The following is a 27,679-nucleotide window of genomic DNA, read 5'->3' as shown; positions in this document are numbered from 1 at the left end:
ATAATGCTGGAAGCATTGACAGTCCGTTAGCATGACAATATGACCAGCCGCACAGACGCCGACTAAACCGTTTCATAACATTCGTCCCTAAATACCACCGCCCTCCGGCCCACACGAGTTAAAACAGATTTTAGCACTGGGCCGCTGCCTTGTATGACAGAACAGCCACGAGACAGGAGGAACTCAACTGTCTTCAAATGCAAGACGTACCCTTTGGCGGAAGGAGTTCTCTGTAACTAGAAAAGTAGAACACAACGAGAAACCCCATCAAACGTGCAGTGCAAACGATCACCATGAGGCAAATGTATGCACTTCTATAAATACATTTTACATAGCCATGGTACCTTCCTCTCGCCCCAGTGTTTTTGGCATTGTTGCGGCACGCCCCCGACACGAATCGCTATTCTTGCTTCAGAGTGGTTCAATCGCCTGCACAAACAGCTAGGTGGCAGGAATTAGCTTATTGCCCTCGTGGCCTCGGTGCCCAGCAAAAACGTTGTCGTACACGATGACGCCAAAGAGCGGAAGAGTTAGGTTATCAATGTCTGAAGTATATGCCTGTGGGAATGCCAAACACGAATAGGACAGAAGAGGAACAGGGCTGGAAGAGAACTTGATTCGCCGGACCAAAGCGGTGAGAGAGAATCTGTTACGCTTGCTCCCACGTTGTGCTCACCTCGAACACTGCCCCGAGCCCAACTGCGCAGATTGCTGCGTGCGTAGACGCATTTGAGAGCTGCAGAGAAACAAGCAGTCCCCACGCGGCAAATCCATGCAATCTCTCTATTTCCACCACAGAGATATAAAGAACACCAAGCGAAGTACTGGGCCGTTGCGTCGGGAGAACACCATGCCTTTTTGAGTCTGCAGTTCTTCGCCAATACTTGAACCGCACTTACACATATTCGTCCGGGAACGCCGATATATCCTGACCTACCTGCGGATATTGCGGCGAAACAAGTAAACCCACGGGTTCTAGGAAAGCGACAGGCAGGGCGCCTGCGATGAAGGCAAAAAGTCCGATGATGGTTTTCTCGCTGTTAAATGGCAAACGCCGTTTTCCAAACATAGCTCCTACAACCGCTGCTAGACCGTCGCCGATGCCGACTAAAAAAATGCCTAGCAGATGCCGAGGCAATAGCGGGGATTCCGCGCTAACCGACATTGAGACAAACGGCAAGGCGAACCCCAATGCCAAGTAGATATGCGTTAGGAAAATCCCATTTCGATCCCGACTATCGGCGAACTGATAACACAATAAAGCGATGCGTCTCGACCAGGACGAGGACGTGGTGGAAGCCCTTAACATTTCGCAGAAAATGGTGACCCACACAACGCCACAAAGAACAAGAGCAACAAACTCATGAGCTCCAAACATCAGACCAACCAACACGTTTGCAGCAAAGAGGAAGTGATACAGTTTGCGGACTGCAGTCAAGTGTGGGTTACTGGGGGAAGCCGCAAAAGCGTGCGTCGTCTCATATACCCTACCGGACCAAAACGCAGATATAGAAGCGACACCAAGGACGGACGAGACGAGCCAAAATACGAACAGGGCAGTGTTGACGCTGTCACCGAATACATACACAAGAAGCCACCAGAGAGGGCTTCGCAACTCGCCCTTTCTTTCTGGGGTGTGATGGCTTCCGTTTGCGTCCGGGCTACTGCCTGCGATCAGGTAGATCACAACAGCAGCTCCGAAACCCAGCATCAATAGAATTCCCTCCCCCTTTCTGGCATTAGTGTGTTCGTTCCCACGGGCACGGGCAGAGGCAACGCATGCCAGACCAGCAATCAGAATGAGAAACAGGCGAAACACGACAGCCAGCCAAGGAGGGACTTGCTGCGGCGACACACCGGCTTCTGACGCCGCTGTGCTCGACGGTCGACCCAGAAGGTCTGACGCAGACAGGAACATGACTGTACTGATCAGCTGACTAATGACCATGCTTTCGACTAGAGTGAAGCAGTGGTTGCCATTGAGAGAACACGTGTGCAGCACGAGAAGCTGCCCATAGATAAAAACTGAGACAGCAACTGCAGTGAAAAAACAGCTGAGTGTCAGTGTTGTGGCGGTCCCCCGCACTTGAACATGAATCCAGCACGACCAGGCCGATGCGTACAAAGCCACGAGCGCTGCGATACGACGGGCCGCAAGCTCATGCGTCCACAGGAAGCAACCAAGAAGTGACCCTCCAAGTAAGCCAGGGACGAGGACGAAAGGAATGGAACAGAGCGAAAAGCCTTCATGGTCGCCGTCCGGAGACGAATTTGCATGCCTTGCTTGAAATTCGACAAAGCAGCTACAAACAAAACCGGGGAACAGAAGCAGGGCCAAGGTGCGCGAGCTACTACGCGCTCGACGACTATTTTGCTGCAATGGGGTGGAACCAGCGGGGTGGCGCTGAGGAAAATCCGACAGCTCTGTGCCTCCCGCCGCACTCAAACCCGAGCCGCTGCTCTGAACGTCATGGGCGTCATGATGACCCTTACAGTGGCCTGCCGCAGAGACACCTTCACCGTGAACAGAAGAGGGCGCTGGAATCCCCCAAGAAGCAGAATCAGCCCTGCCACCCCCTGGTGAGGCGTACAAACCGACTCTCTGTCTTCCAAATTCGGCGACGCGCGAGACAAGCGACGCTCTCGCGTTGTGTGTTAAGGGGGACAAACCCCGACAGCCCCCGGGCGACTCACATGGAGCCCGTCCACCAGCATGGGCGGTACTTCTGCTTGTCACATCGGTCCAATAACCCGTCACACTCTCCTCTTGCCGGAATGTGACCGCATGGTGTTGATTCCTGGCGGACGGCATCTCCTGCGGAGATGCCTCGCGCCGAGAGCCAGAGTCCTGTTCACTACATGACTTCGAAGGCGGCTGCGAGGTTGGAAACACTCCACGCCCCCGGTCTGTCCAGCGCGCGATCGTTATGCTAATCCACAACAGAACAAGAGGCAGGAGTGGCGCGCAGAGGACATGGCGGACGGAAGGGTTCGTTGCTAACGCGAGCACCACAAGCACACTGTCAAGCCGCCACGCGCCCCACAATAAGCGGTAGAATGCAACGAGCCTGTCATTCGGGATGATTCCCGAGACAGCGGCAAGTAACATTTGCTCCAAAAAAACAAAGACGGGAAGGGGCAGACTACAGGCGCTTCGTCCTTTGTACCCGATGCGCCGCTTCATAGTGAATGCCATGCCTCGCCAGGTCTTCAGCCCTGCCTACTTTCCGAGCGGCATGCATGGTGTGTCTTCTGACGTGAATCACAGTGACGAGTCAGGACAAAGTCTAGCTTTTTTGGTAAGCATTTCTCGCCACGAAGCCGAGATTTCCCTAAGAAGGCCAATGGCTGCCGTTTCGTGCTTGAACTTGCCGCCAGGGGAAAAGTCGCAGGATGAATGAGCGCTAGAGACCACACACGTGCACGCTGCAGCTTGTCGCTGTCAATTTGGCGAACTGGGTCCCGCAATGAACATCGGTCCATTCTTCGTGACCCATGGTCAGCCGCGTTCCATCAATTTTACTGGGAGGCTTGGGATTTCCGAAGTTTCGGCTCTGAGTTCCGCACGACCACGCATTTAACCGTTCCGTCACGCTGTAATGTACGGCGCCGCCCGCGCAAATACCCAGCTCGCTGCATGCTAACGACCGGCATGGCATTATTACCGCCAGGACACCGTTTCAGGAACGTCCGGATTAAGAGTCGGAAAGACATGCTTACAAACTTCATTCTGCACAGAAACTCTTCTGCTAACAGACATAGTCTGTCGTCGGGCGAAGAAGGGCGCCGCCGTTTCCCTCCATCGCTCGTGGCGTGTGCGACGACGCTACACAGGGACATGCAGACGGAATGCTTGTATATGTTTGCTGGCGGGAACTTCTTTCCGCTGCTATCTTAGTGACTATGTGTGTGTTTGAGGGAATCACTGGCTACTCTCCGTTTGAGTTCCTCTTACTGTCCCTATATTTGTTCGGCATGGCTCTGTTAGACTGGCCGTGCCGCGCTCTCGATTGGTAGGCAGGAACTAGCGGGTGTTTTCCACTCAGTTCATTCACACTCCGGTACTGCTTTTATCGTCAAACACCACTTTTTCGGCGAACCGGCCGGATGCACATCTAACTGATGCGTGCCTTTGCCCGGTCGTGCTTTTTAGGACCTCGCTGTCCGCCGAAGACCCCGTTGTATCCTTCGCGCCAACTTTTCCTCGGTTTCACGCGGTGACCTTTCCTGCGTGGCCCTCAGACTTTGCCGATACCGTGACACCCGCGGCAAAGACCACAGATCTTCCGCCGCCTCTCTTTTTGTCGCAAGAAACGTCTGTTGCTGTTATCCAAACCCCGCGGGCAGGCGCGGAGATATCGCGAGGAGTCGCGAAACCTGCCTTTCGCTCTGAATCTTGAGTGCCGCAAGTCTTTCGACTGCTTTCGATTTGTCACTGGAATGGCAACCTTTTCTTGACGCAGGGCGCCCTACTGTTCTCGCCTGCCGCACCCGCGCCCTCATCATCCCTGTATTTGCGAGGCTTCTCGGCGCTTTCGTCCTTCGTCCCTCTGTCGAGCGGCGTTTCCTCTTCGCGCGTTTCCCGATTCTCTTCCCTCCGCAGCTGCGCCTCAAGATGTTGTTCAGGCAGACAGTCCTGGAGCCGGAGCGATCGCGAGAGGCGGTCTGCGGCCAGTTCGTGCCGCGAGCGCTTGACTCAGACGTGCGGAGAATAGAGAGGCAAAGCAACGCAAGAGGCGCACCCAGCGCAGAGGCGAGTGAGTCGACCTGTGCAGCTCCGCAGGACGGCGAAGAAGAGGTCTCAAGCGAGGCGACTCCGACCCCCGTTTCGCTGCAGGATGTGCAGCTCGTATGGCACCGCGGGCATCACCTCTGCGTGAGGGATCTCTCGTCCTTTTTTGGCAGCTCTGCCGCCTTCCGCAGAAACCCGCTAACGCAGATCTGCGATGAGCTTTACGCCGAGGCTGACGCCGAGCCGGAGGCGTCGCTGCAGGACTCGAGCGAGGCGGCGGTGCGCCGCGAATCGCAGCTGCGCAGATACACCGAGGACCGGGAGGAGGGCTGCCGAGGCGCCCACAGCCAGGCTGATGACGAGTTGACCGACAAGCGAGCTTGCATCGACTCCGGAGAACGCTTCTCGCTCGTATTCGCTTTGTCAGCTGCATGCGAGCCTTCCGGTGAGGCGGGGACTCACGACCTCCCCTGCGCGTCGCCCGCCGAGCCCTGCGAGCGCGACCCCGTGTCATTGATCCAACCGACTTTCGGCGAGGTCCGCACGATTCGCCGGCTGCGAATTGCCGCGGCTCGCCACTGCGGTGTGGCCCCCTCTGCCGACCGGCTGCTTCTTCTGTCGCGCTTCAACCATCTCCACGTGCTGCGTGTCTCCGCGGAAACCGGGCGCTTCGTCGTCGAGCGGAGGCTGCGTCTGCCTGCGCTGGCCGCCGCGCGCGAGCCAGCGCCTGCCTGTACAGCGTGCCGCCTGGGCGGCCGAGCGGCCTTTCTGCTGCCTCAGAGCTCGGCGGACGCGGAGAAGGTGAAGGAGGAAGGCTGCCGCGAGCCGGCGGCGCATCCGTCTAGACGCCCTGCGAAGGGGCGCCAGCCCCCCCACGCGCCCGACGCAGGTGCGCAGGCCTCGCAGACCCACGCCGCCCGGCGCCACGAGGGTTCAGGGTCTAGGGTGGAATTGCCGCTCTCAGCGGCGGACGTCGCTGCGGCGTCGCTGCAGGCGAGGCTCGCGCCGGCGGAGCCCGTTGCAGTCCTGGAGGGCGAGGGCATCTTTGCGGTTCTGCTCAACCCGAGCGCCAGCCACGTCGTCGTCGGGAAGGTCGTGCAGCAGGCAGCCGAGGCGCACGAGGGTGAGGTAGGCGCGGGAGGGGGGGCTGCAGGCCGGCGAAGGAGCTACGCGGAGATGAGAGACGCGAAGGACCGACGCGAGAGGGCAAGCGCCGCACGCGAGGCGTCTCGCACTCGCAGCGCGCTGCTGTCAGACGCCTGCAGAGAGCGTGAAGGCATATCCTTGGAGTCCGAGCTCGCGCAGACCCCGTTCCTCTCTCTGCGGCTGCCAGGAGTCATCCGCCACATGCAGCTGGTCAAACTTGAGGCGCGCCGCCACGCGGAGGCAGCCAGGGGGGGAGAGTGCGACGAGGGAGACTGGAGGGAAGCTTCCCAATCGAACTCTACGAGAGATGGCTGCGCTCGTTCAGTCGACCAAACGGCGCGGCGCATCGGGAAAGGCAGCCTCTCTCCCGAGCGCCCAAGTTCGTCTGAGGCGGGCGCTGCGGCCGCTGTGCTCATCGTCGTCCTCGAGAGCAGGTCAGGAGGAAAGGACCGCGCGCAGCCTCCCGGGTCGGCAGACTGCGCAGCCGCCGCCGGCCCCGGAGCCCGCCCCACATCGCTAGACGCGTTGAATGCCCACGGAGTGCAACTTACAGAGATATATATAGATGTATTTGATCATGTGTATGTGTATGCGTACATATATGTATATCTGTGTATTTGTATATATGTATATATGTCTATATATTCATATACGTGAAAATATATATATGCATAAATATAGATATTTGTATGTAGTGCCACGGAGACACGCAGGTCGTGCCAGAGGGTCTCACCGAAACTGAGCGCGCTGCGTCACTCCACTCGCCGCCTGCGCACTCCACTCGCATGCCCTAATTGCCCCCGCGCTCTGGTGCACTTTGAGTCACCTTCTTGATGTTAGTCTGTACGGAGGACTTAGGATTATCTCTGTACGTGCATGGTAATGCACTTGGCAATGGACGTTCCATCCTGACTGGAATACATTTCAGCCGTCGGCGCGCGCGGCCTCCCTCGTCTGTGTTCGCTGCCTCGAGCTAGAGAGGGCGGAGGCCGCGCCGGGGGGCCGCGTCAGACGTGCGGCGTTTGAGCTTGCGTCTCCCGCGAGCGCACAAGCGATTGCGGCTGCACGAAGGTGACTGCAGCGGTCGCACTGGGGGGAGGCCCGCGTCCGTCGGCTTGCGGCGCGGCCGCGAGCCGCGGCGGCGAGTCCTCCTTTGGCTTTAATCTGGCTGGCGTTTGGTTTCCCGCGTGCGGGTTTCTCCGTGTACAGAGATGAGCTGGCCTTCGTGCGTGAGAGGAGAGGCCTCTCGGTCGGACCGGTGCCCCCCCAGGCGGCATCGCTGCGCCACTCGCTTCTCTTTTTCCGCCTGCCTTTCGCCGTCTCCGCCGCCGCAGCGGCCTCGCACCTTGCGTCGTCGCCCTGCCGACCGTGCCCGCGCCCTCGCGCCGCACCGTCGGGCTCGCCTCAAACGGCTGACCCGCGCGTCGACTGCGCGCACCAACTGCTGCCGGTAGGCGGGGAGGGACGCGCCGCAGAGGTGGAAGCGGCTCGCTGCCCGGAAGCCTCTCACGTAGCGCGCTCACCGTGAAGAGATACACTTTTGGGCGTCTTCGTAGTGTCTTTGTGTGGAGGTAAGCGGTACGTGTGCCTGGATGCATGCATCCATCTGCCGGTGTGGAGCGGCTTGCGCACGCTGGTCGGGCTCCTCATTCTGCCGCAGGGGGACGAGGCGATGCTCGCCCACGGCCGCCCATGCCCGCGAGGGTGCCGTCGGTCAGGCTGCGTGCGTGGCTGCAGCTGGTGGGTGAAGTCTATTTTTCTGCGTGACAAACGCGAGTCGGCTGCTGTAGGGCATTCTGTGGCACACGTGCGCGGCGCCCTCTGCTCGCTCTCGCGTTTTGCTTCTTCTCTTTGCAGGGCGCCAGCCTCGAATTCACCTCCTCGGCGTCGTTTCCGCGCCGCCCTGAAGAGATGCGGCGCCCGCCGGACCTGACCACCTCCGTGGCAGCGACCAGCGCCGCGGGCGGCTGCGGCGTGGTGCTTCTCTCCTCGACGCAGGGGCTCACGGTCATCCGAATCTCTCTGCCTGAGGACGCGGAGGAGGCCTCCTCGGGTCTTCAGGCCTCGGCTTCTCGCTCGTCCGACGCTGGTGCATGCGGCTCGTCGGGGGACGCTGCACGCCTCTGCCGCCATCGCGGAATTCGCTGCGAGGTGCGTCCCTCGCCTGTCGCTCGCCGGCTTTTCTAGCTTGCCACCTCGTGTTTGGCGTCTGCAGTGTTGCGCATGTCGAACGCCAAGCCGCACGGACGCCCTCGGGGCTCGAGCGCCTCGTCACTGCCTTCGTAGGCCACAAACTGACGCCGCAGGCGTCGCGGATATTGTTTTTCGCGCCGTGTTCGAGCGTCTCCTTGCTGCAGGCCTGCCCTTATCTTCACAGGTGATGGCGCATGCGCCGTGGCCGGCGTCTGCGCGCGCGTCTTCGGCGCCTTCGTCCGCTGCCGCGCCGGCCGCGCGCCCTGCGTCTCCTTTCCGCATCCTTCACCGCCTCTGCGACGGCTGGTGCGATTCGGCGGCCACGTCTGGCGCGTCCTCCAGGTGCGCCGCGTCGCGGATTTTTTCACCGATGGAGGCGGGGGGACGCGCGAACGCCGGTGACGGTCTTCCGTGCCCGCGGTGTGGCTGGGGCCTCCGGTGGGGGATCGGCGATGCGTCGACTGCGGGGGCCGCGGAGGCGTCTCTCTTGGCGTCTTCATGCGCGGTCTCGTCTTCGCCGCAGCCTGCCTTGACGGCGTGCTTCTCCCCCCGTCTCAGCTGCGTGCTGCCCTGCCCTGCAAAGCCGCACCCCGCGCCGTCTGGATGGAGGGCGAATCGGTTTTTGTTTCTTTGCCTCGACCGTCTCGCCGCATCTTGCGTCCTTGCGACTGTGGCGTACGTACACCCGACGCGGCCGGAGAAGCTGCCGAGCGACAAGCGCCTCGCCGCCTCTGCGGAAACGCCTCCTGAGGCCGACGCTGCGCTGGCGAGGAAGAAGCAGAAGCTCGATGCCTCCCAGGCAGGGAAAATAATTTCTGAGGCGCAGCGCCCGCTGCTGCCCACAAGTCGTGAAGCTGCTACGTCGCAAGAGGTCGCTGATGCATTCGCAGCAGGCCGCGGGCCGCCGCCTCAGGCGCTCCCCGGCGCGCCGCAGGCCTCGCAAGTCCGCTGGGACTCCAAATTTATCGCACTGTCGCCCCTGCGGCTCAGGGCCTGCGGCGCGACCGGCGAGTGCATCCGCTTCAGATCTCTCACGCCGCTTTTCGCAGTCTGCAGATCGCGCGCGCGCCCTGCATCGGCGCCGGCGCGCAGTGTGGCTGGCAAGTCAGACGAGGCTGCCGCGGGTGCGCAGGAGCCGCGCGGCGCGATGGAGAGGGAAGCCGCCCGGGAGAGGACGCAGCGCGCGCAGATGCATGTGGCGTGGCTGCTGCTGGGCCTTACAGAGCGCGCGAGCGACTGGCTTTTACTTCTGACCTGCCGAAATTACGGGGAGGGGGGACGCGAGCGGTGGAGCCTGGTCCCGCTGCAGTGTCTGTACACCCGAACGCACTTCACAGACGCGGCCTACGTGCCGTCGCTGCCCCTTTCGCCCCGGTCGCGGTTCCCGTTCCGCTCCGAACTCGTTCCTACCTTTTCGTTTCCTGCGTCCTTCGCGTCATCGCGCGCGGCGCGGTCTTTAGCTTCTGCCTTCGGCGCTCAGGCCTTCTCTCCCCGCGCCGCGGGACTCTGGCGTTTTCTCAAGAACGCGATCGAGGGCCCCCAGGAGGAAGACGAAGGCGGCACGCTGTACGTTGTCGGCGGCCGCTGGCCTCACTCTGTCCTCTACGGGCTGCGCGTCGGTGAGCAGAAACAACTTGAAGAAAACTACTGCTCGCCTTTCCGGCTCCGCCAAGAGCCGAACTCTATATCGGGCAGGGAAGCGCAGCCGACCCCTGAGGCGGATGTGCACTTTGTGACACAGATGGCGAAAGCACCGGAATGCGATGGGGCTCGATCAAGAAAGGGAGACAGGCCCGTAGGAGCCGGACCGGTCGGGGGCGAGCTTCAGCGGCAGGTGGAAGCTGTCTGGAAGAAATTGGAGCGGGTGGGTGCTGGAACTGCAAGCAGGAAACAGAGATGCTAGAGAGAGCCAGATGTGGTGTTCGAATGCGCGGCTCTCATGGATGCGCCAGGCGTTCTGTTTGTTTCAGCCTTCTCTGAATTTTGAAAATCTCGTTTTCGGTATTGGCGGTGCATGCCCTTGTGCCCGCAGGCCATCGGCTGTCTCTGGAGTTGCCTTCTGCGCGTGAGGGGCTTTGCCGGTCTCTTTCCTCCGCTCCCCTCGGCCTTCCGGCGTCGGCGTCTCCGCGAGGCGTTCCTTCGCGCGCGGCGTTTTCCCAAATTTTATCTCCTTCGCCTGGAACCCGCGCGCCATCTGGAGTTTCGGCTAAGCGCGCCCTCCCAGCCGAAAGGCCTGTAGCCGCGTGGCTCCTTCCGCCGCTCTCTGTGCGGCGCCGCACGGCTAGAGAGAACCCAGCGCGAGTGATGATTCTTTCGCGCCGCAGAGGCAGCCGCGCAGACGCAGAGCCGCAAGACGCGACGGCCGAGCGCCTCAGCGCAGATATGAATCCGCACTGGATTCTCGTGGAGACCTTCGCGTCGCGGACGGAGGCCAGCTTCATCGACTGCTTCGGCAGGCGTGTAGACGCCAGCGAGGGCACCAGCGGAGAGGAGGGCGGCGACCGGGCGCAGAAAAAGGGAAAAACGGAAGCGGCTGGGGGGGCTGAGCAGGAAGGCACGCGGAGCCACGACGATGTCGAGGCGGCGGAAGACCCGAAGGGAGAGAGGAAGTCAGCGGAAGCGAAAAAGCCGCACAGCTGCGATGGATTGGTGCTGAGACGAGACTTGAAGACTCTCCATGTCGCCCGCGTCGTGCGCCGACGATCTGGCGAAGCAGGTATGGGCGTAGGGGTAGTGATGCACTCTGCCCTAGGCAGAAAAGGATGGGCTGCATATGTTTTTGTATGCATGTTTATAGAATTTATAGAGTGATAATTCCGCATGCATGGGAACGGATGGAGTAGCCTGGCGTGGGGTGATGAGCTGCAAACAGGCATGCGCAGGTGTCCGCCGGCTCCTACAGTCGTGCGGCCGTGTCCCTGCGTTCGTGACAGGGAGATCTCACGCGGGCGCGTAGCGTGACTTGCGCGGCGCCTCACTGAGTTGATCCATGCAGCCAGAACGGCATCTCAGTGGACAAGGCGGACACAACGGTCGATACAGAAGAGCATACAACCTCTAACATCTGCAGATATATATATATATATATATATATATATATGTAGGGCGAACCGATGCAGATATATAGGGCTTGTCACATTATTCACCCTTCCGCACGCCGCTGAGCGTCCTTCCGTGGTTTTTCGCGTACTGCAGCGCTGCTTCAGGTAACTCGCGACGCGGTGTACGTGCACCGGCAGGGGAGCCAAGCGAGTGAGTGCTTTCCATTTTCCATCCTGCGCGCAAACACTGACGCGTATCGGCGGAGATGTCTCCCGCAGTCCTTCTCGCGAGACGACGCGTCAGACGGGAAAGCGGCGAAAAGCAATGCAGAAAACTCTTTCGCGTGCGACGCGGCAATGTGCAAGGGCGCCGGGCGTGCGGCGGAAGACCAAGCAGAAACAAACTGTGAAAACGAAATCGGTTTCTGCGACGACGAGCTCGTGAAGGCGGGAGGCACCGGTCGCCGCCTGTGGCTGTTGACATCCTCCGGAGGTGAGAGCCGAGCGGTAGTCAGGGGCGGATCAAATCAAAGCGAATGCAGAGAATGAAGAAATGATGCTGAATAGTTGACTTCGCCGTATTTTCCAACACGGTCCCAATTGTGTTATTCACCGTCGTTTACATCCGGTCATGTACCTGCATGCTCATGCGCGGGGGTATGTGTGTCTCCTCTCTCTGCGTCGTCCAAATGATAAAGCGCGCGTGTCTCGCCTCTTCAACTCTGTCGCGTTTCGTCTCCGCCTTCCGTTGCTCGCGTCTCCTCTCCTCTGTCGCGGCATGTGAATTAAGGTTCGCAAGAAGACGACGGAAGCAAATGCTGCATGTCACGCCGCTGCAGGGCTCTCTTTCTCGCCTTCGCGCATGCTGCGCCCGTTTTTTCTCAGATCTGCTCACGTTCGAGCTCCGCGATTGCCGCGCTGACTCGCCGTTCGTCGCGCTGTTCCCGACGCCCTTTCTGCAAGGCGCCCGCGGTCTTCTCGCATCACCTCCTCTTTCTCCCGCTTCTCCCCACTTCGACCCCCCCCTCGTCACTGCGGCGTTCGTCGCGCCGCTCTCTGCGTCGACAGTCTCTCTCTTGCGCGCCTTCGCCGCTTCTCCGTGCGCGTCGTCTGCGCTGGACGGCAGACGCGCAACGCTTTCTCGCGCGTATCTTTGGGTCGCGGCGTTCGCCGACGGGCGCGTAGTGATGGAGGGCGAGCGGCTGACGGCGCTGAGGCCGCGCCGGAGGGGCTCTCGAGGCGCAGAGCGGAAAGACGCGACTACGGAGACGCTGCGGATCCTCGCGGAGGAAGGCAGCGAGGCGCGAGAGGCGCGGCGGTTGAGCGACGAGCAAAATGGGAGAGAAGAAAGCGAAGCACACGCTTGTGAAGAAGACGAGATGAGCGTCGGGTGGCGCTGTCTCGGCTCGCTCGCGCCCTCCGAGGTCCATTCTCTCAGGTACGCGATAGAACAACTGAAGCTGTCCACGTATGCATATTTATACTATGTATACATATACATATATCTACATATATACATGCATGCATGACATATATACATGTATACATATCTGTTTGTATATATATATATATATATGTATATATGTACTTACATACATACATACATGCATCAGATTACGTTACATACCTACATACATACATACATACATACATACATACATACATACATACATACATACATACATACATACATACATACATACATACATATTATACATACATATATGCATGTACTGCGGGGCGGAGCTGTGCGGAACTGCTCATGCCTGCACAAGTCTTTTTGGCTTTCCTCCGTAGCGTCTGGCGTCGTCCAGCGACTCTCCGCCGACCGGTGTATCGCTCTCTGGCCGCAGGGGGCACGCCACGTTTTTTTAAAGATGCGGATGCAAGCTGTGGATCGTTACTTGCTGAAGGAATTCGGGTGCCTCACAGAGGGCTGTGCCCTCGTGTTTGGGCCTTCGCGAATACATCAGGCGCTTGTCTGTCGCGTGTCGTGTTGCTGCGCCTCTTCTTTCCTGGATTGTGTGTGTAATCCCGACTGTTTTTTCTTCCGTTCCGCTGCTCCCGGCCGAGCTCGTCGTTTTTTATAGCATTTCCCGTGGGTGTTTCTCTTCTGCATGCAGCTTGTGCGCTCCGGCATACCTGGTCGCCGGCACGCAGGACGGGCAGCTTTTCGCGTGGTCGCTCGCATCCTTCTTCGCTCCTTCTGTCGGTCTCTTTTCTTCGTCTCCGCTGCCTTCGCCTCGCGCCTCTCTCCCCCCCCGTGCCGCTCCCTCCACAGCCTGCGCGCCTCCAAGTTCGTCACATTCTTCTTCCTCTCCTGCTTCGTTTTTTTTGTTCCCGTGCTCTTCTTCCTCGTCTTCCTCTTCGGTTTCTGCTGCGGCCCTGTGCGTCTCGTTTCCGGGCGGGGGGGCGCCTGGCGGGGAGAGAGAAGGCCGGCAGACGCGCGGCCTCGAGTCTCCGCCGTTTCATCCGCTTCCGGCGCCCGTCTGGTTCGCGCGGCTCGGCGCACTGCCGCTGCACGTGTCGCCGATTCAGCACATGACGTCGCCGCAGCGGAGCCCCTCGAGCGGGCGACAGAGAGAGACGGTGACGGCCGGCGCCGCAGCGAGCCGCGAGGACGGCGCCCAAGCGCGACTAGAACGGAGGGAAACTTCCCTCACGGGCGCAGGTTTTGAGGAGGCAGAGGCGCCGCGCGACACAGACACAGACACAGACGGAGGAGAAGACTCAGGAACGAGCGAGGACGACGACGAGGGAGATCTCGGGGGCCTCCCGCGCGGGTGCTTGGTGCGACACGGCGGCGCGCAGGCGACCGCCGAAAGTACCGGGCGGAGGAGCAGCGCCAACGCGGGCGTGTGGCGTCTACTCCTCTGCGAGGGCGGAATGAGTGAAGAGGACGACGAGGAAAGAAGGACAGAGAGGAGGACGCGCGCAGCGGCCGAAGCCGGGTTCGTGGAGAGCGATGGGGCGCGCAGGCGCCCGCGCATCCCGACAGACCTGAATCCTGCCCTCGACGGCCTGCCCTTCTTGCCGGTCTTTGGCGACGCCGTGGCGACCTCCGGCGGTAAGCAAAGAGTAAAAAAGAAGGCAAAGGGGCGCGCGGAGCATCGACTGAAAACAGTCAAAGAAAGAGGAAACAAAGGCGAGGCAGGATCGCAGACAGGAAGCGAGGGGATGCGCAGCAAGAGAAGAAAGCCCACTCAGAGAAACAAACAGCAGCGGTGCAGGGGCGAGAGGCGAGCAGGGGAAGGAGCGGGGGGAGACACGCGCTGTGGGCGAGAGAGGAGAGTGTGGCGCCTCGACTGCAGGCCCTCTCGAGGTTTCGTCTTTTGGGGTTTGTGTGCGTCTTGCGTCTTTGTCTCACGTTGCAGCGGCATCCTCACCGCCGATGCCTCGCTCGTCGCACTGCCTGCCGCCGCTAAGATGCCTCCCCTGCTTCGCGCCGGTGCTGGCGGGCGCCTCGCCCTCTCCTTCTGCGGCTGAGGGCCTCGCGGTCGCGCCGCCGCGACCCCAGCCAACCTGTCGCTGCGCAGAGCCAGCCAGCGCGGCGCTTGGCGTGGCTTGGTCGACGGCGGCTGCCAGCAGAGAGAAGCTCAGCGGGCGGAGGCGACGCCGGGTGCGCGCAGCCTCGCGCGAAGACCGCGAGTCGCTGCGGCTGCTCTGCCTCTTCAGGGGAAACGCGGACAGCGGCCTTGCCCCGCGGCGCACGTGGGCGGTCGACGTGCGCGAGGCGCTTCTCGTGGTAAGTTGAAGACAAGAAAATAGAGGAAAAAGTGCGCCGACGAGTCAGCCCACTTCTGAGCTCTGAGTCCGGAGGCGGACGCCGCACAGCCTCGAGGACAGGCAAGCGGCAGCGCGCGCCGGCCGCTACGGCTCGATTGCAAAGCAGGAAGCAGACAAAGAAGAGAGCGTGGCGAGGAGGGAGACGCAAGGCAGCGAAGACAGAGTCGCAACAATAGGCGGCCATGCGCCCAGCCGCACTCAGGGGAGGAAGGCGGGCGCAGTGCACGAAGAAACACAGCCAAAGCGATCAGACAGCGACACAGCGGTTCACAGCAAAGTGGAGAGCCGGAAAAGCGAGCGAGCGAGAGGGTTAGGCGACGACGCACTCCTTGCACGTTTTCGGTTTTTAGGGTCTCCTGCGTGGTGGTGCACAGGCGCGGATGGGGCAGCAAGAGCAGAACAAGGGACTCGTTGGTGTGTCACGCGATCTTTGTTTCTGTCGCAGACAGAGACAGTGCCGCTGCCGTTCATCGCGAATAAACTCGCCGCACACACAGAGCGCCTCACAGAGCCTCTCGTGGCCTTCATCGGGCGCTTCCCGCCCTCCTCGCCGTCCTCACTTCCTGCGCCTCCTCACCTCTCTCCATCTGCCCCTTCTTCTTACTCTTCTTCTCCCTCTTCTTCTTCTCCCTCTTCTTCTTCCTCTTCTTCTTCGTCTGGGACTGCGCCTTTGTCTCTCCCTTCGCCGGTCGAGGGTTTGGGCCCCTTCGGCGTTTTTCTCTGCGGCTGCGGCGGCCCAGCGGCCGCGAAGTCGCCGCCCGGCGTTCCTCCGTTGTCGTCTTCGTCGTCATCGCCTCCTCCGGCTGCGTCTTTCGGCTCGGCACAGATGCACAAACTCCTCGCGTCGCTTCGCTTGAGCGCCTCGCAGGACAGCGACGCGGCCGCCGAGGCGGTAACGGCGCCAGGCAAGCGCACCGCCTCCTCCGTGTTTATCCCCAGCAGTCTGCGTCAGTGTGCCTCGCCTTCGCTGCCGCCCTGCGAGCTCGTGCCTCTCTCGCTTTCTTTCTGGGCAGCGCCTCGGGACTCTCCTTGCGGGCAGCCTCGCGCCTTGCCGGCGCGCTCGCCTGTCTCTTCGTCCTCTGCAGATGCGTCGGCGGCGGCCTCGCCTGCCTCTGCGCAGGATGCCGCCTGCGTCGCGGCGGTGGGGTTCCGGCCGCGGTATCGCATCTCCACCTCGCCGTTCCTCGCTCGGCTCTCGCAGGCGCAGCAGGCGGTGCTGTGGCAGGAGCTGCATCGCCTCGATCCCGAGCTCTTTCGAGAGAGAAACTCGCAGCTCGCCGCGCTTCCGCGGCCGCTGCTCCGGTGGGGGTTGCGCGCGCTCTGCTCGCTTGGGCGCAGGCGCGTCGACGCCGCGCCTGGCGAAGCGTGTTTCGCCTCGCTTCTCGCGGCCCTGCTCGCGCCCAGCGTGCGGCGGCGGCGCACGTTTTTGAACCGCCTGCGCATGCGCCAGGGCGCGGCGCCTGCGGAGTGGCGACGCCTCCTCCGCGTGCGCTTCTTCGTTGCCCTGCTTGACCATCTGTGGCTGACGTCAGACCGGCTGCTTGCGTCCTTCGAACACCAAGTGGAGCGGACGCGGGCGCAGCTGCGGCAGCTGGAGGCCGAGCAGGCGGAAGGCGCCGCGGCAGACGGCGTGCAGAGGCGCGCGGACGCGCCGGCGGAGGACGCAGCGCTCGCAGCACTGCACCCGCCGCACCCGCCGCAGCAGGCCTGCGCGCCCGCGCCCGCTGCCGGCGTGCGGGCCTTCCCAGAGGCTGAGGAGACCCTCGACGAGCTGCGCCAGCGGCTGGCGTCTCGTAGTGCGCAGCACGTGGAGACGCTGCGCGTGAAGCTCCAGAACCGCGAGGCGCGCCGCAGCGCCTTCGCGACCCACGCGCGCGGCCTTCGGCGCAGGCAGGAGGCCTTCAGACGGCGCGGCGGCTTGCCGCCGTTCGAAGCCGCGACCCCGGTCGAGGCGGAGGCGGAGGCGGAGACGGAGACGGCGAGCGACGACGAAGGCGGCGCGGAGTGTCTCCTGGCGCGACGGCCCGCGCGAGGAGACAGCCTGGAGGTGGCGGAGGCAGCCGCAGAAAAAACGGACGCAGAAGAAGCAGGCGGCGGAGGGAGAGGCGGGAAGGTGGTTTACCTCGCAGTGGGCGGGCAGTGCGTCGGCGCCGCGCGGAGGGGGGAGGCTGCGGCGCGAGAGAAAGGCGAAGTGGCGCGGAGAGCGGACGGAACCTGCGTGTGCTTCGGCGAAGGCCTAGGCGACGAGTCAGACACGAGAGCTCACTCACACATGCCTGACGCGATGGAGCGGATGCGCCTTCTCCTCAGCGGAAAGCGACACCCAGTCGCATCCCGCGTCTTCCGCTGCACCGCCGACGAACCCCCCAACGTTGCCGGCTTCCTTCTCCTTCTCGCCGTAGAGGCCGGCTGCGACGCGACACGCCCGCCAGAGGCCCGCGAACCCGCCACCGAGACAAACGCAAGCGAAGGAAGTCACGCAACTTGCTCATGCGAAGACGCGCGACAAGGCGAAAGGCAGAGGGAAGCGACGCCGCGTCCCCCGGGTGTGAATACGCCCTCGCCCAGCGCGGAAAGGTACGCTCGCTTGCTGCGTACAAGGTTTGAGGTCTGGGGTTTCGATGCGCCATGTGGGCGCATGCGCGCATCAGGTGGTGTGCGTGTGTGTGCCTTCTTTCCGCTCTGTTCTTCTCGCCGTGTGTCAGCCGGTTGCTTTCTTGTCGTCTCGCTTCCTCACGCCGCCAGCCGCTGTGCCGTTTGCATACGCCCTGGGTCTTCCCCGGCATGTTGTGCGGAGTTGCTCGTGTCGTGTGGGTGTCTTTTGTCCCGCTCTCTCTCTCTCACGCGCGCGCCTGGCTGGGCGCACTCTGGGGCTTAGCCGAATCAGGCGTCTTCGTTTTTCGTCGTTCTGTTTCCTGTGCGACTTCCGGCTTCTCTGTTATTCTCGCGGTCTTCAACACTTCTGCGCTCGACGCGCGCGGAGGAGCTACGAGCCGCGGAGAGCGGCGCGAGGGTCGTCCGGCGAGTTGCCGAAGCACCTCTGCGCGGCGTTTGATCACGAGGCGGGGCGACACTGAGGGAGGCCTCCCGCCAGAACAGCAAACGCACAGTCGACTTGCATGCATCGTTCACAGGCCTCCTGTTTCCTGAGACGAAAGGCGCCAGAGCGAGTCCGGGCGCCGGCCGAAAGCCTCCGCGGAGCTAAGGCTTCCTGCGTCTCCTTTGCCCCTGTCGCGTGCCTACGTCCGCGTCGCGCGTCTGCCGGCTGGGGCGCGCGCATGTGGATGTTAGACTCGCACGCATTTGTATCTCTGGCGGCGGGCAGTAAATATGCATATCCCCAACACTGGCATGTAAAGGCATACACACGGGTGCCCTCGAGGTGCATATAATATGTATTTACACGCATATATATGCTTATAAATGTATTTGCGCGCGCGTCGATTCAGATACAGGGAAGGCGCTGCTCTAGTTATGCGAATGTCGTGAGTCTGCGCGCACTGGCCTGCCTTCGAAGCGAGGCCTTTTGTTACCGAGCGTTTCTCTGCTACAGAAGATAAACACACCAACAGTAGCTAGAAATGCACAGAGATCCTTCTCGCGTGTGCATTTCCAGGCAAGACGAAGGCGCCGGCGCTGGTGAGTTCGCGTCTGGGGCGGCAGCAGGGGTTGAGGCGTCCCCGCGCGAGCGGCCGACTGTAGAGCGACGCGCGGGCGCCGCAGCCTCTTCGACGTCGAGACGCGAGACTCCCCTCCCAGCCTCGAGGCCTGCGCGGTCGTCTCCGTTCTCTCTCGCCTCCCCGTCGGTGTCTCTGGCACCCGTGTGTCTCTTTCCGATGGCTTTTCCTGTTGAGGCGGCGGCGCCCATCGAGGTGAGAAGAGGCGCCGAACTCGACGCGGCTTGCGCGAGGGCCTCTGCGACGTTGCAGACTCAGCCGAGTGCCTGGAGAGTCCCTGAGCGACTGCGATGAATCCGCCCGCAGTACATGGAGCGCTGCAGTAGCGAGACAAGAGTCGCCTTCCCGATAGAGTGGAGCCGCATCTGCGCGGGCTGCACGCGTGGCGCCACCGCTGAGAACTGTCGAGAAGGCAAGGCGAGATCGCGCGCGGCACGCAGGTGCCTCAGCCGTGGGTCTGTTTATCTCCTTCCTAAGGTGGAGTGCACTTTTCCCACTCTTTCTCTTTGCCTCCAGGGCGGCCGCTTCCTCGCAGTCGGCGGCAACGCGACCGTCGCCCTGCTGGCGCTGAAGCGTGCGCGGAAGGCGGAGAAAATCGCCGCGGAAGGCGCGCGGCGACGCGAGGAGAGCGAGAGCGGACTCAGGGCGGTGCGGCTGCGCACTGTGTGCACGTTTTCTCTTGGCGACTTCGCCAACAGCGTAAGTGAAGAAGAAGAAAATAAACGCGCCTCACAGCAAGAGGCCGCTACTCAGAGACGACCCGAAAGAGGCGCAGAGGAGACGTCTGCGGCAGCTGGAGCTTCCGGAAACAGAGGCCGACTGAACAGACCGCAGAGCTTATCAGGGGTCTGAGCAGTAGGACGCTTGACGGGTATCGCTGTGTGCGTGCGAGGGTGCGTCCAGCGCGTCGCCGGCATCTCAGCGGCGCCGGGAGACAGCGGCCTCTTGACCGTCACGCTGACGGCGAAGAAGGGCGGAGTCGGCGGGCGCGTTTTGCTGCTGCGCTGGTGCGAAGAAGCTAGGCAGCTCGTATGCGTGGCTGCCGGCGAAGACGAAGAAGGCCGAGACCTCGCCGCAGGTAGGCAGTCGCAGAGTCCGCCTCGAAATGGATGGCGTCAATTCCGTTTTTGAGATTCGTGGATGTCTCCCCGCGCGGGTAAACGGCGCAAGCGTGGCGGCGCGTGGGGTGAAGCTGTCTCCGCGTCGGCCGGTGGCGCATCTCTGGGGAGCCCCAGAGGCCCGCGAAGTCTCGTTACCATCGCGCTGCGTCATCCGCGTATCTCCTCAAGTTAATTCGATGTGCCTGCTTCGACCTCTCGCAGCCATCATCGCCGTGCTTAAGTGCGTCGGTGTGGCGTCTCCGCCGTTGCGACACAGACGCCTGTGTGTTTAGGGTTTAGCGCTTCACTCCTCTCTGCCTGTCTCAGCCTCCCGGCGTGCCCATACCTATACACCTATCGCAGCACCCGGAGTGCGTCTGGGTGCTTTTGTGAACGCATGCATGCATGGTGGATGCGGCTGTCTCTCCATAACCTGCGTCCCGGATCGCGCACATGCGCGTGCACAGCTTTGTTTTTACTTTCCTTTAGGCGCGGCGCTGGAGGTCGGAGGCTTGCCGCACATGCAGCTCGCGCTGGCTAGGGGCGGCAGGCGCCTCGTCGCCTCGCAGCTGAGTGCGAGCTTCAGCTCGTTGACCGCGGTGAGGAAGGGGCTGGCTCGCAGGGAGGGAGCGGCAGCAAAGAAGCCGAAAGTGAAAAGAAATTACCTCCCTGAGTCTTACGATTCCGCGCGACGCGCGGGTAGCCGCAACAGGGTTGCGTGGGAAGGGACCTCAATGCGAGTCACGCAGCAGAGGGAGGCAGAGGGAATCGAGGGACTATTCGCAACGACTCCGAGAAGCGAAAAGGCACAAGGCGGCCTAAACGCGCGGGAGAGAAGGCAAATGGAGCCATGAAGGAAGAAGGAAACGCCCTCATTCTCGTCAAACCGAAGCAGCCACGCAGGAGAGCAGTGGAGCCTCAACGGTCGACTCTTGCGGGTGGCATCTCACAGAGTTGAAGCCGCGAGACGGCAACAGAGAAGGCGGCGAGGACAGAGCGTGTTTTCTGCTCCGATTGTTTGTTTTCCGATGTCTTGGGCTGGGCCGTGTGTGGCTTCCCGCCAGTCCTCGCCACGCGTCTCCACGCCTAAAGCGAATTTCTGTCATTTTCGTCTTTGTTTCGCGCAGCACTCGGAGTTCGCGCTTGCCGCGCCCGCGCTCACGATGGTGGTCACGCAGCCGCCTTTCTTCGCCTTCTCTCAACTGCGTTTCGCGAAGCTGCCCTCCAGGCAAGGCGCTAGCCTCCCTCTCGCGGCCGTTACAGAGAAAGTCGCTGCAGACGCTGAGGCGCCGTCTCTAGCGGCGAGACTCCAGGCCGAGTCGTGGCTGCCTGAGCACGCACGCGGAGAGCGAGTGCCCGCCGGCGGGGAGAGGCTTTTCTGCGGGGCTTGCGGGGCGCCGCTTGCAGCAGAGGGCGAGGCGGGACGAAAGGCAACACAGACAGAGGCGACGATGCGTGGAAGCGCCTGCGAGATGCTGAGTCTGGGAGAGCCGCCGTAAGTTGGGGGTGGGGGGGGGGGGGGGGGGGGGGGGGGGGGGGGGGGGGGGGGGGGGGGGGGGGGGGAAATACAAGGGGCGCGTGGCTGAGATTCATCCCCTCTCCTGCGGCCTGAAAAGCAACTCCGCCGCTCGGTCTGCACGCGCAGAGGGGTGGGGGAGCCGTCCTTCTCGGCTTGGTTCGCGTTTGCCGTGGGGTCATTCGTCGCAGACTGTGACCTCCGCGATGCGGCGTCTCCGGTCTGCGTGGGTCGGTGTCTGCATGCTGAGTTTCGCAGGCTTACTCGTGTGTCTCGGAGTCTCACGTGCGGCGTCACCTTCCGGCGGTCCTGTGATTCCTTCTTTCTTTTCTTTAAGTCCACGTCCGATTCGGCTGCAGTCGTTCCTGCACCATTTTTTTTGGGTTTTTCTCTTTTTCAGGCCCTGCGCGCCTGCACCGGTGCTCATCCCGTGTCTAGATGGCAGCGTGACCGCGGTCTTCACGGTATCTGCCTCAGAGTCGCCGCCGCTCGCCTCAGGTTCCCCAGCTTCCGCCTCGTGTCTCGTTTCGTGCTCATCGTGTGAGCTCTCGGGCTCGCCCTCCTCGTCGGCTGCGAGTCAGCGTGCGGGCGGCGACGGACCCGCCGCCGCAGAGACACGCGTGGGAGACCCGCGCGACGCGGACGTGGAAGCCGCACTGGAGGCTCCGTGGAGGCCAGCGGGCGCCGCGCCGCTGCGTCTCCGCCATTGGCTTGCGTCTCCCGGCTCGCCCTCGCGAGCGGCCGAGGTCTGCCTGGATCTCGCGCTGCTTCTCAGGCTGCTTCACTCAGGGCTGCCCTGTCCCTCCTGCAGCGCGACCCCCGCGTCGGGAGCGGCTCTCGCGCCGTTCTCCGCCGACTTCTTTTTCGCCTTTTCGCCGCGGCAGCAGCACCTGCTGCGGATGCTGTGGAAGCGTTTCGAGTTCCTCCGCCTCCGACCCCTCTGCATGCAGCCCCAGCGCGTGGTCGCGCGCCTCGCGCGGGCGGCGCAGAGTCTCCAAACACGCCTTGCCGCCGACGCGCAGCGGGCCGCCAGCGCCCTGGAGGCGGCGCTAGCCGCGGCGCGGGGCCTCGAGGCCCGCGGCGAGCCCCCCGCGCCCCTCGACAGCCGCTGGGGCTCTTCCGACCGCGAAGCCGACGCGCGAGAGGCGCGCAGAGAGCGCGGCGAGACCGAGGACGCCGGCGAAGCAGAGGCCGCAGGCGATCCGAAGGGGGAAGAAGAGGAATGCCGCGCGGAGGCGAGCGACGGCGACGACCCGCGGCGGGCAGGGCGCAGAGAGAGTCAAGCCTCACTAGAGCGGCAGGAACGCGCCGCGGCGGCCGTGCAGAGGCTTGGGAACGATCTCAACGACCTGGCGCTGGAGTGGACGAAGGGCGTCTCTGTCTTCTTCCCCGAGTCCTTTTCCGCGGATGCGTTCTCTGCCTCCCACTCTGAGGCGCCTGAGGGTTCTCAGCTTTTCGCTTTGGCGGCCTGCGGTTCCGCCCCTCCTACCCCGCCGCCCGAGCTTCCGGCTGCCTCGCTTCAATACTTGCGGCGGGGGACTTGCTGGCTCCTCCGTTGCAGCGCCGCCACAGCTGCTCTGGTGCGCAGATTACACTCGCAGCGACGGGCGTTTTTCGGCCGCCGGCGCGACCGCAGGCGTGAACCGGGAGACGCGGGCGACTCAGAGGACTTCCGTCCTGCGCCTTCTTCCTCTTCGGTTTCAAGCGCTGCGCCTGCCTTTTACTCGCAGTGGGCAACGCTGGAGCAGCGCTTGCTAGCCTTCCTCCGTCTCCTCGCGGATCTCTACACAGGGCACCAACGGCTCACGGTCTGCGCCAGGCAGCGCCTCGAGTGGCAGCCACTCGTCGCGCGCGTTGCTGAGCCTCTCCCCTGCGCGCCTCACCCCTCGCCGCCGCCCGCCTCGGGTTCGGCTTCGCTGGCGCCGGCGGGCTGCCTCGCAGCCGCAGACCCCTTCGCTCCGTGCGCGGCGGCGTCTGCCGTGGGACCTGAGCTGGGCCTTTCGCCCCCCTCCTCGAGCCTGGCATCTGGCGGCTCGCCGCCAGTCGCCTTCCCGCCCCTTATGTCTTCGTCCGCGCTGCTTACGGAGCTCCAGGGGGCTGCGCGGCGCGCGCTCGCGGCGCTGCGGAAGCAGCTTGAGGCCCTCGAGGAGACGCAAGCGCCTCGCCGTCTATTAGCAGACGGCGAGGGAGCCCAGGCGGGAAGGAGGGGGGAGGGCGAAGGCGAATTGGATGACGCTGAGAGGAGGATCGTAGATCAGAGAGAGAGAAGCCAAAGCGTAGCAGTGGCGCGCGGGGAGACCTGCGACGGCGAGACACACAATGAGGAGAGAAAGAAGGAAGGAGACGGCAGCAGCAGAGCGGAGCCGGAGGAGGAAGACACGCGGGCGGCGGGCGGAGCCCTGGAGGAGATGCAAGACGCCAACGTGCCGGGGCAACTCGGCAGCGAGCCGCCGCTCGGCGCCGCCCTGGGCGACGCGCGATTGAAGGCAGAGCGAGTTCGCCAGCAGCTGCTAGAACTGCTAGACGAAGTAGACAGCAGTGGCGCAGGCGCGGCTGCGTGGGAGAAAGAGGAAGGCCGAGACGCCCGCGCCGAATCCGCCGCAACGAGTCGGCACCCAACCCGAAGCGGGGGGGAGACTGACGCACAGCGAGCCAAGGCGAGAGACGGCCGGGGTGCGGCGTGCGAGGACGCGGAGGTTCCCAGCCGAGAGAGAGAAGGTCGAAGCTTGTGCCGAGCCGACGAAAGCACAGGCCAGAATGGAGCGGCAGAGAATTCGCGCCTGCGCAAACTCCAAAGGCAGCTCACGGCGGCGCGGCTGCTCCTGCTGGAACTGGAGGCCACGGGAAGGGGCATGCAGCCGGCACGGGGAGGCGACGCGACGACGGAGGAAGCTGTAGAAGATGCCGATCTTCGAAGATATGAGGAAGGAAAAGGCACCCGGGGAATGGGTGCAGGCGGAACGAAAGGAGACGATAAGGACGGAGAGATGCGCGACGGGGAGACGAAGCAGACCCAGGAGGTCAGCAGGCAGGTGCAGGAGGAGTCCGGCTTTTCTGACGCAGATGTCGAGATCGCGTCGGTCTGGTCGCTTTCGAGCTTCTCGCCTGACGCACTGTCTGAACAAGAAGACGAAATGAGATCCAAGAGGCGAAGCTCTCGTTTTGTCTTATCGTCTCGGCCGCGGCCTGCGCGTTCCAGCGCCCTCACCGTGGCTCATGGCCCTGGCGCCGCCTTGTCCACCGACGAGGGCGAGCCGCGCACTGCGGACTCTCTCGAAGACGACACCGCACGGCGCGTGGGCATTCTTCTCTCCTGCCTGCAGGACGCGGCTCGCATGGTGAAAGAGCTGGAGGCGCGGTGGCAGTCGCGGGACGTCGCGCCCTCGGCGTCTAGTCGCCCCGCCGCTTGGCTCTGCTGGGAAGACCCCAGCGACGACAGCCTGCCGTCGCTCTTGCGACCCTCTCGTGCTTCGCCGGCTTCGCCTTCCTCGCTTTCCTCCCGGTTCACTGCGGCTGGCAACGGGACTCGCAGCGACGAAGGAGGTGGGAACGCCATCGGAGCCGAACGGGGCCGCGCAAGGGGCGACAGGCTGGACTGCAGCGGGCCTGTTGGGCGCGGGGAGCCCGAGAGGAACGAGGCGCGCCTCGAGGACGCAAAGAACGCCCTGGCTGCGGCAGCTTTCGCGCGAGGCGGCACGCCACTGTTTTGGTTTTTCTGTTCGTCGTTGGCGTTCTTTGCGAACTCGCCGTCGTCGCTGCCTCGCCTCAAGGCGGAGGTCTTCCTCGCCGGCGGCGCAGAGACGCGGCCGGCGCTCGGCGACGAGATGGTCGCGCCCAGACCGCGGTGCCCTTTTTGTGCGCGGGGGGAGAGCGAGGCGTCTGAAGAGACCCAGCGGGTGGGGACGGGCGACTTTGCGTCGGCGATTGATCGCGCGAGACACTCAGCGCGGCGGCTGGAGCGCGAGGAGGGCAGCTGGCGAGCGCCCTGGCCGCGTCGCGCCCGTGGGGCTCGCGACGCCGCGGAGGCGGCCGCGGCCGCGCGCTCGGCGCCCGCCGGCTTGCGCCCTGGAACGAGGTGCGACTGGCCCTGCGAGGGGGAAGCGAGCGAGACGGAGGAGACTTGGCAGGAGCAGGAGGCCTGGCGCCTCTTCTGGGGCAGCGAAGAGGAGGCTGACGCGGCCGAGGTGGAGCGCCGGCGCGAGCGGCGCCGCGCGCAGGAGCTGCGAATGCTGCAGGAAGATCGCGAGCGGCGCAGACGCGCCCTGCGCGAGGACGACTGGCTCGAGGGCGCTGAGGAAGACCCAGGTAAGGAAGGCCCGCGCGGAGGAGACCCGCGCGAAGCCCCGAGCCCTGAGGGCTGCCGGCGCCGCCCAGACGCGCGGAGACGAGCGGCGCGGCGCGGCGGCGGCGACGCTGAGGCGGCGCTGGCGGAGGACGCGGGCGCGGAAGGAAGCGAGGCGGAGGGATATGACGCGCGGTTGTGCGTCGACGCCGACATGCTGAGTGCGCTGTTGCACTTAAGCGAAGAGGCGGAGAGCGAACTCGCCGAGGTGCTGCCTTTCCTCCCCGCAGAGCCCGAGTCAGTCGCCGAGTGCCGGCGCGCGGTCCGAGCTGTCGCCCTCCTGCCGCCCCTCTAAGGCCCCCACCAGAGAGGGGGAAGTGAAACGATCCCGACGAGGCCTGCTTGGGCTCGACAGCCGCTCGTCGGGTCGCATGTTGGGCGCGGACGCTCCCGTGGAGGACGTTTCTGGAACTGGCGAGTTTGACGTGCCTTCCCTGCGAGGAAAAGCCCCAGGGGGGTCCTCTTGAGCCGTCTCCGCGCGGGTCGTTGAGCGCAGTGGTTTCCATCGTGGAGGCGGGAGCGACCGTCTGATGCTGCTGCTGCCGACCGACGGCCGTTGGCCTCACAGGCCTCTAGAGGACTGTTCACGGCACTATTCGTGAATTCGTAACATTTCTGCGATCCAAGAGACCGATCTTCGCCTCCATTTCTAAAAGTTCATCACAGGGATTGTGTGTGAGCGGCGATGCCTAGTTTTCGATTTGTTAGGCGGCAGCTCGGGTGCCACGGGGCAAACGCCTGTACCGGAGGGCTTCTGAGTTCCCATCTTTTTTGAAAAACGTCGACTTTTTTCCCCAATCGCCTCTGCAAAACGATGTCTCACTGACCAACCGCCACCGCTTGTCATGTATCTGCGCCGCTAGCGGCTTCACAGCGCTGGGAAGAGTTGCTTCTTTCGCGACGAAAAATCAATAAAAAACAAATGAATGTGTAGGTCAAGATTATACGCACACAGGGAGGGCGTTCGCCGGAGACTCTAGATAGTCGGTCTAAAAGGCTAAAACTGTTCCACAGGCTGCGGGGACGCCAGTGTATTTAGCCGTAGAACCCAGCCCGAGCGACGCATAGGCAGGCACAGCGGATTAGACTTCTCGTTCAGCGGGACTGGAATCGGGCTGCAACATTTGTACCCCGGCACGTGTGAGGAATGTATCTGGCGTAGTCTTTACAGACTCCGACGCGGGCACGGAGGTCGAGGAGCTTCCTCACGCGGTGCACACAAGGCCAACAGCCGCGAGGAGGCCGGGGGCAGGGCGCGCAATTTCTCAGTGAAGAACGTGTCGTGTGTATCCCCCTGCGCCTCGAGAGGGAACGGGGCTCTGCGTCTCCTTGTTTCTCTTTTCAATTCTTCGAAGCGCACGCTGAGCTGCCCGGGTCACCAGAGTGCGTCTGCCTGTTGATAGAGTGAGCAGCGGATGAACCTGAGCTAAGTGCGAGGCTGCGAGATAAGAAAAAAGTTTGTGAATAGGTGCCTGCCTCGCTCGCGAAGACCGCCCGAAGACGCAGAGCCGATGAGGGATAAGAGACGTGAACGAATTGAAGAGACAGGGAACACAGGTTTTGAAACCCGAATGCGCAGTAACTGGGGAAGAAGAATTTGAATCGCAGGCACGGCTGCACGCAGAGTGGAGAAGCGTGCAAGACCCGCGAAAAAACCAAAGGGTGAAAAAGCGTGACTCGTGTAGAGACACCACGTCGCGTTCCTCTGGCCACGTCCGCGGCGCCTCCCCTGAAAGAAAAAAAAAGGCCTACTTCGAAGCAAACAAAAGGAAAACCTAGTACCCTTCAGACCCTCCCTAGGGAGCTGCTCTCCGCTTCTGCGCCCCCTCCCAGCAGCACCTGACGCGACGCAAAGCATGACCCCACCAGCGCGAAAACAAAACTGCACAGAGGAACATTCGTCACGAACTTACACACTCCACACATCAACCACATACACAAAAAAACATGGGTGTTTCGTGGACATTCTTGCCTGGACGCAGACGCAGAGACGCGCGTGCGGCTCAGTACAGACACGTGAGAAATGCCAACTCTTCACGGCCCTGTTGCTGAATTCCGTAAAAAATTAAATCCATAGAACTCCTCCTCTTCGAATTCGTAGCGACAGCAGGCTTGCGAATGAGGAATGCGCATGTGCCTTCCTCTC

The 27,679-nt window shown here is 62.7% G+C and overlaps 2 protein-coding genes across 2 annotated transcripts; one reads left to right on the top strand and one right to left on the bottom strand.

Moving 5' to 3' along the window:
* Positions 1 to 441: 441 nt before the first annotated feature.
* Positions 442 to 3,109, bottom strand: BESB_037360 (dolichol kinase; the record flags this gene model as incomplete). The annotated part of the gene is made up of 4 exons (XM_029362322.1): positions 442 to 558; positions 677 to 736; positions 938 to 1,119; positions 1,492 to 3,109. 4 exons carry the CDS (start codon positions 3,107 to 3,109, stop codon positions 442 to 444), a joined length of 1,977 nt encoding a protein of 658 aa, XP_029221287.1.
* Positions 3,110 to 4,615: 1,506 nt separating this feature from the next.
* Positions 4,616 to 25,828, top strand: BESB_037350 (uncharacterized protein; the record flags this gene model as incomplete). The annotated part of the gene is made up of 16 exons (XM_029362321.1): positions 4,616 to 6,312; positions 7,088 to 7,328; positions 7,736 to 8,029; positions 8,094 to 9,690; positions 10,104 to 10,787; positions 11,267 to 11,605; positions 11,998 to 12,550; positions 13,236 to 14,179; positions 14,487 to 14,857; positions 15,344 to 17,475; positions 18,515 to 18,770; positions 19,092 to 19,274; positions 19,479 to 19,653; positions 20,165 to 20,274; positions 20,803 to 21,170; positions 21,592 to 25,828. 16 exons carry the CDS (start codon positions 4,616 to 4,618, stop codon positions 25,826 to 25,828), a joined length of 14,181 nt encoding a protein of 4,726 aa, XP_029221286.1.
* Positions 25,829 to 27,679: the final 1,851 nt, after the last annotated feature.

Source organism: Besnoitia besnoiti, chromosome II (genome assembly GCF_002563875.1).
Source record: "Besnoitia besnoiti strain Bb-Ger1 chromosome II, whole genome shotgun sequence".
NCBI classification, from domain to species: domain Eukaryota; phylum Apicomplexa; class Conoidasida; order Eucoccidiorida; family Sarcocystidae; genus Besnoitia; species Besnoitia besnoiti.
The sequence above is the reverse complement of the archived record's forward strand: the minus strand, read 5'-3'. Positions and strand labels throughout refer to the sequence as shown.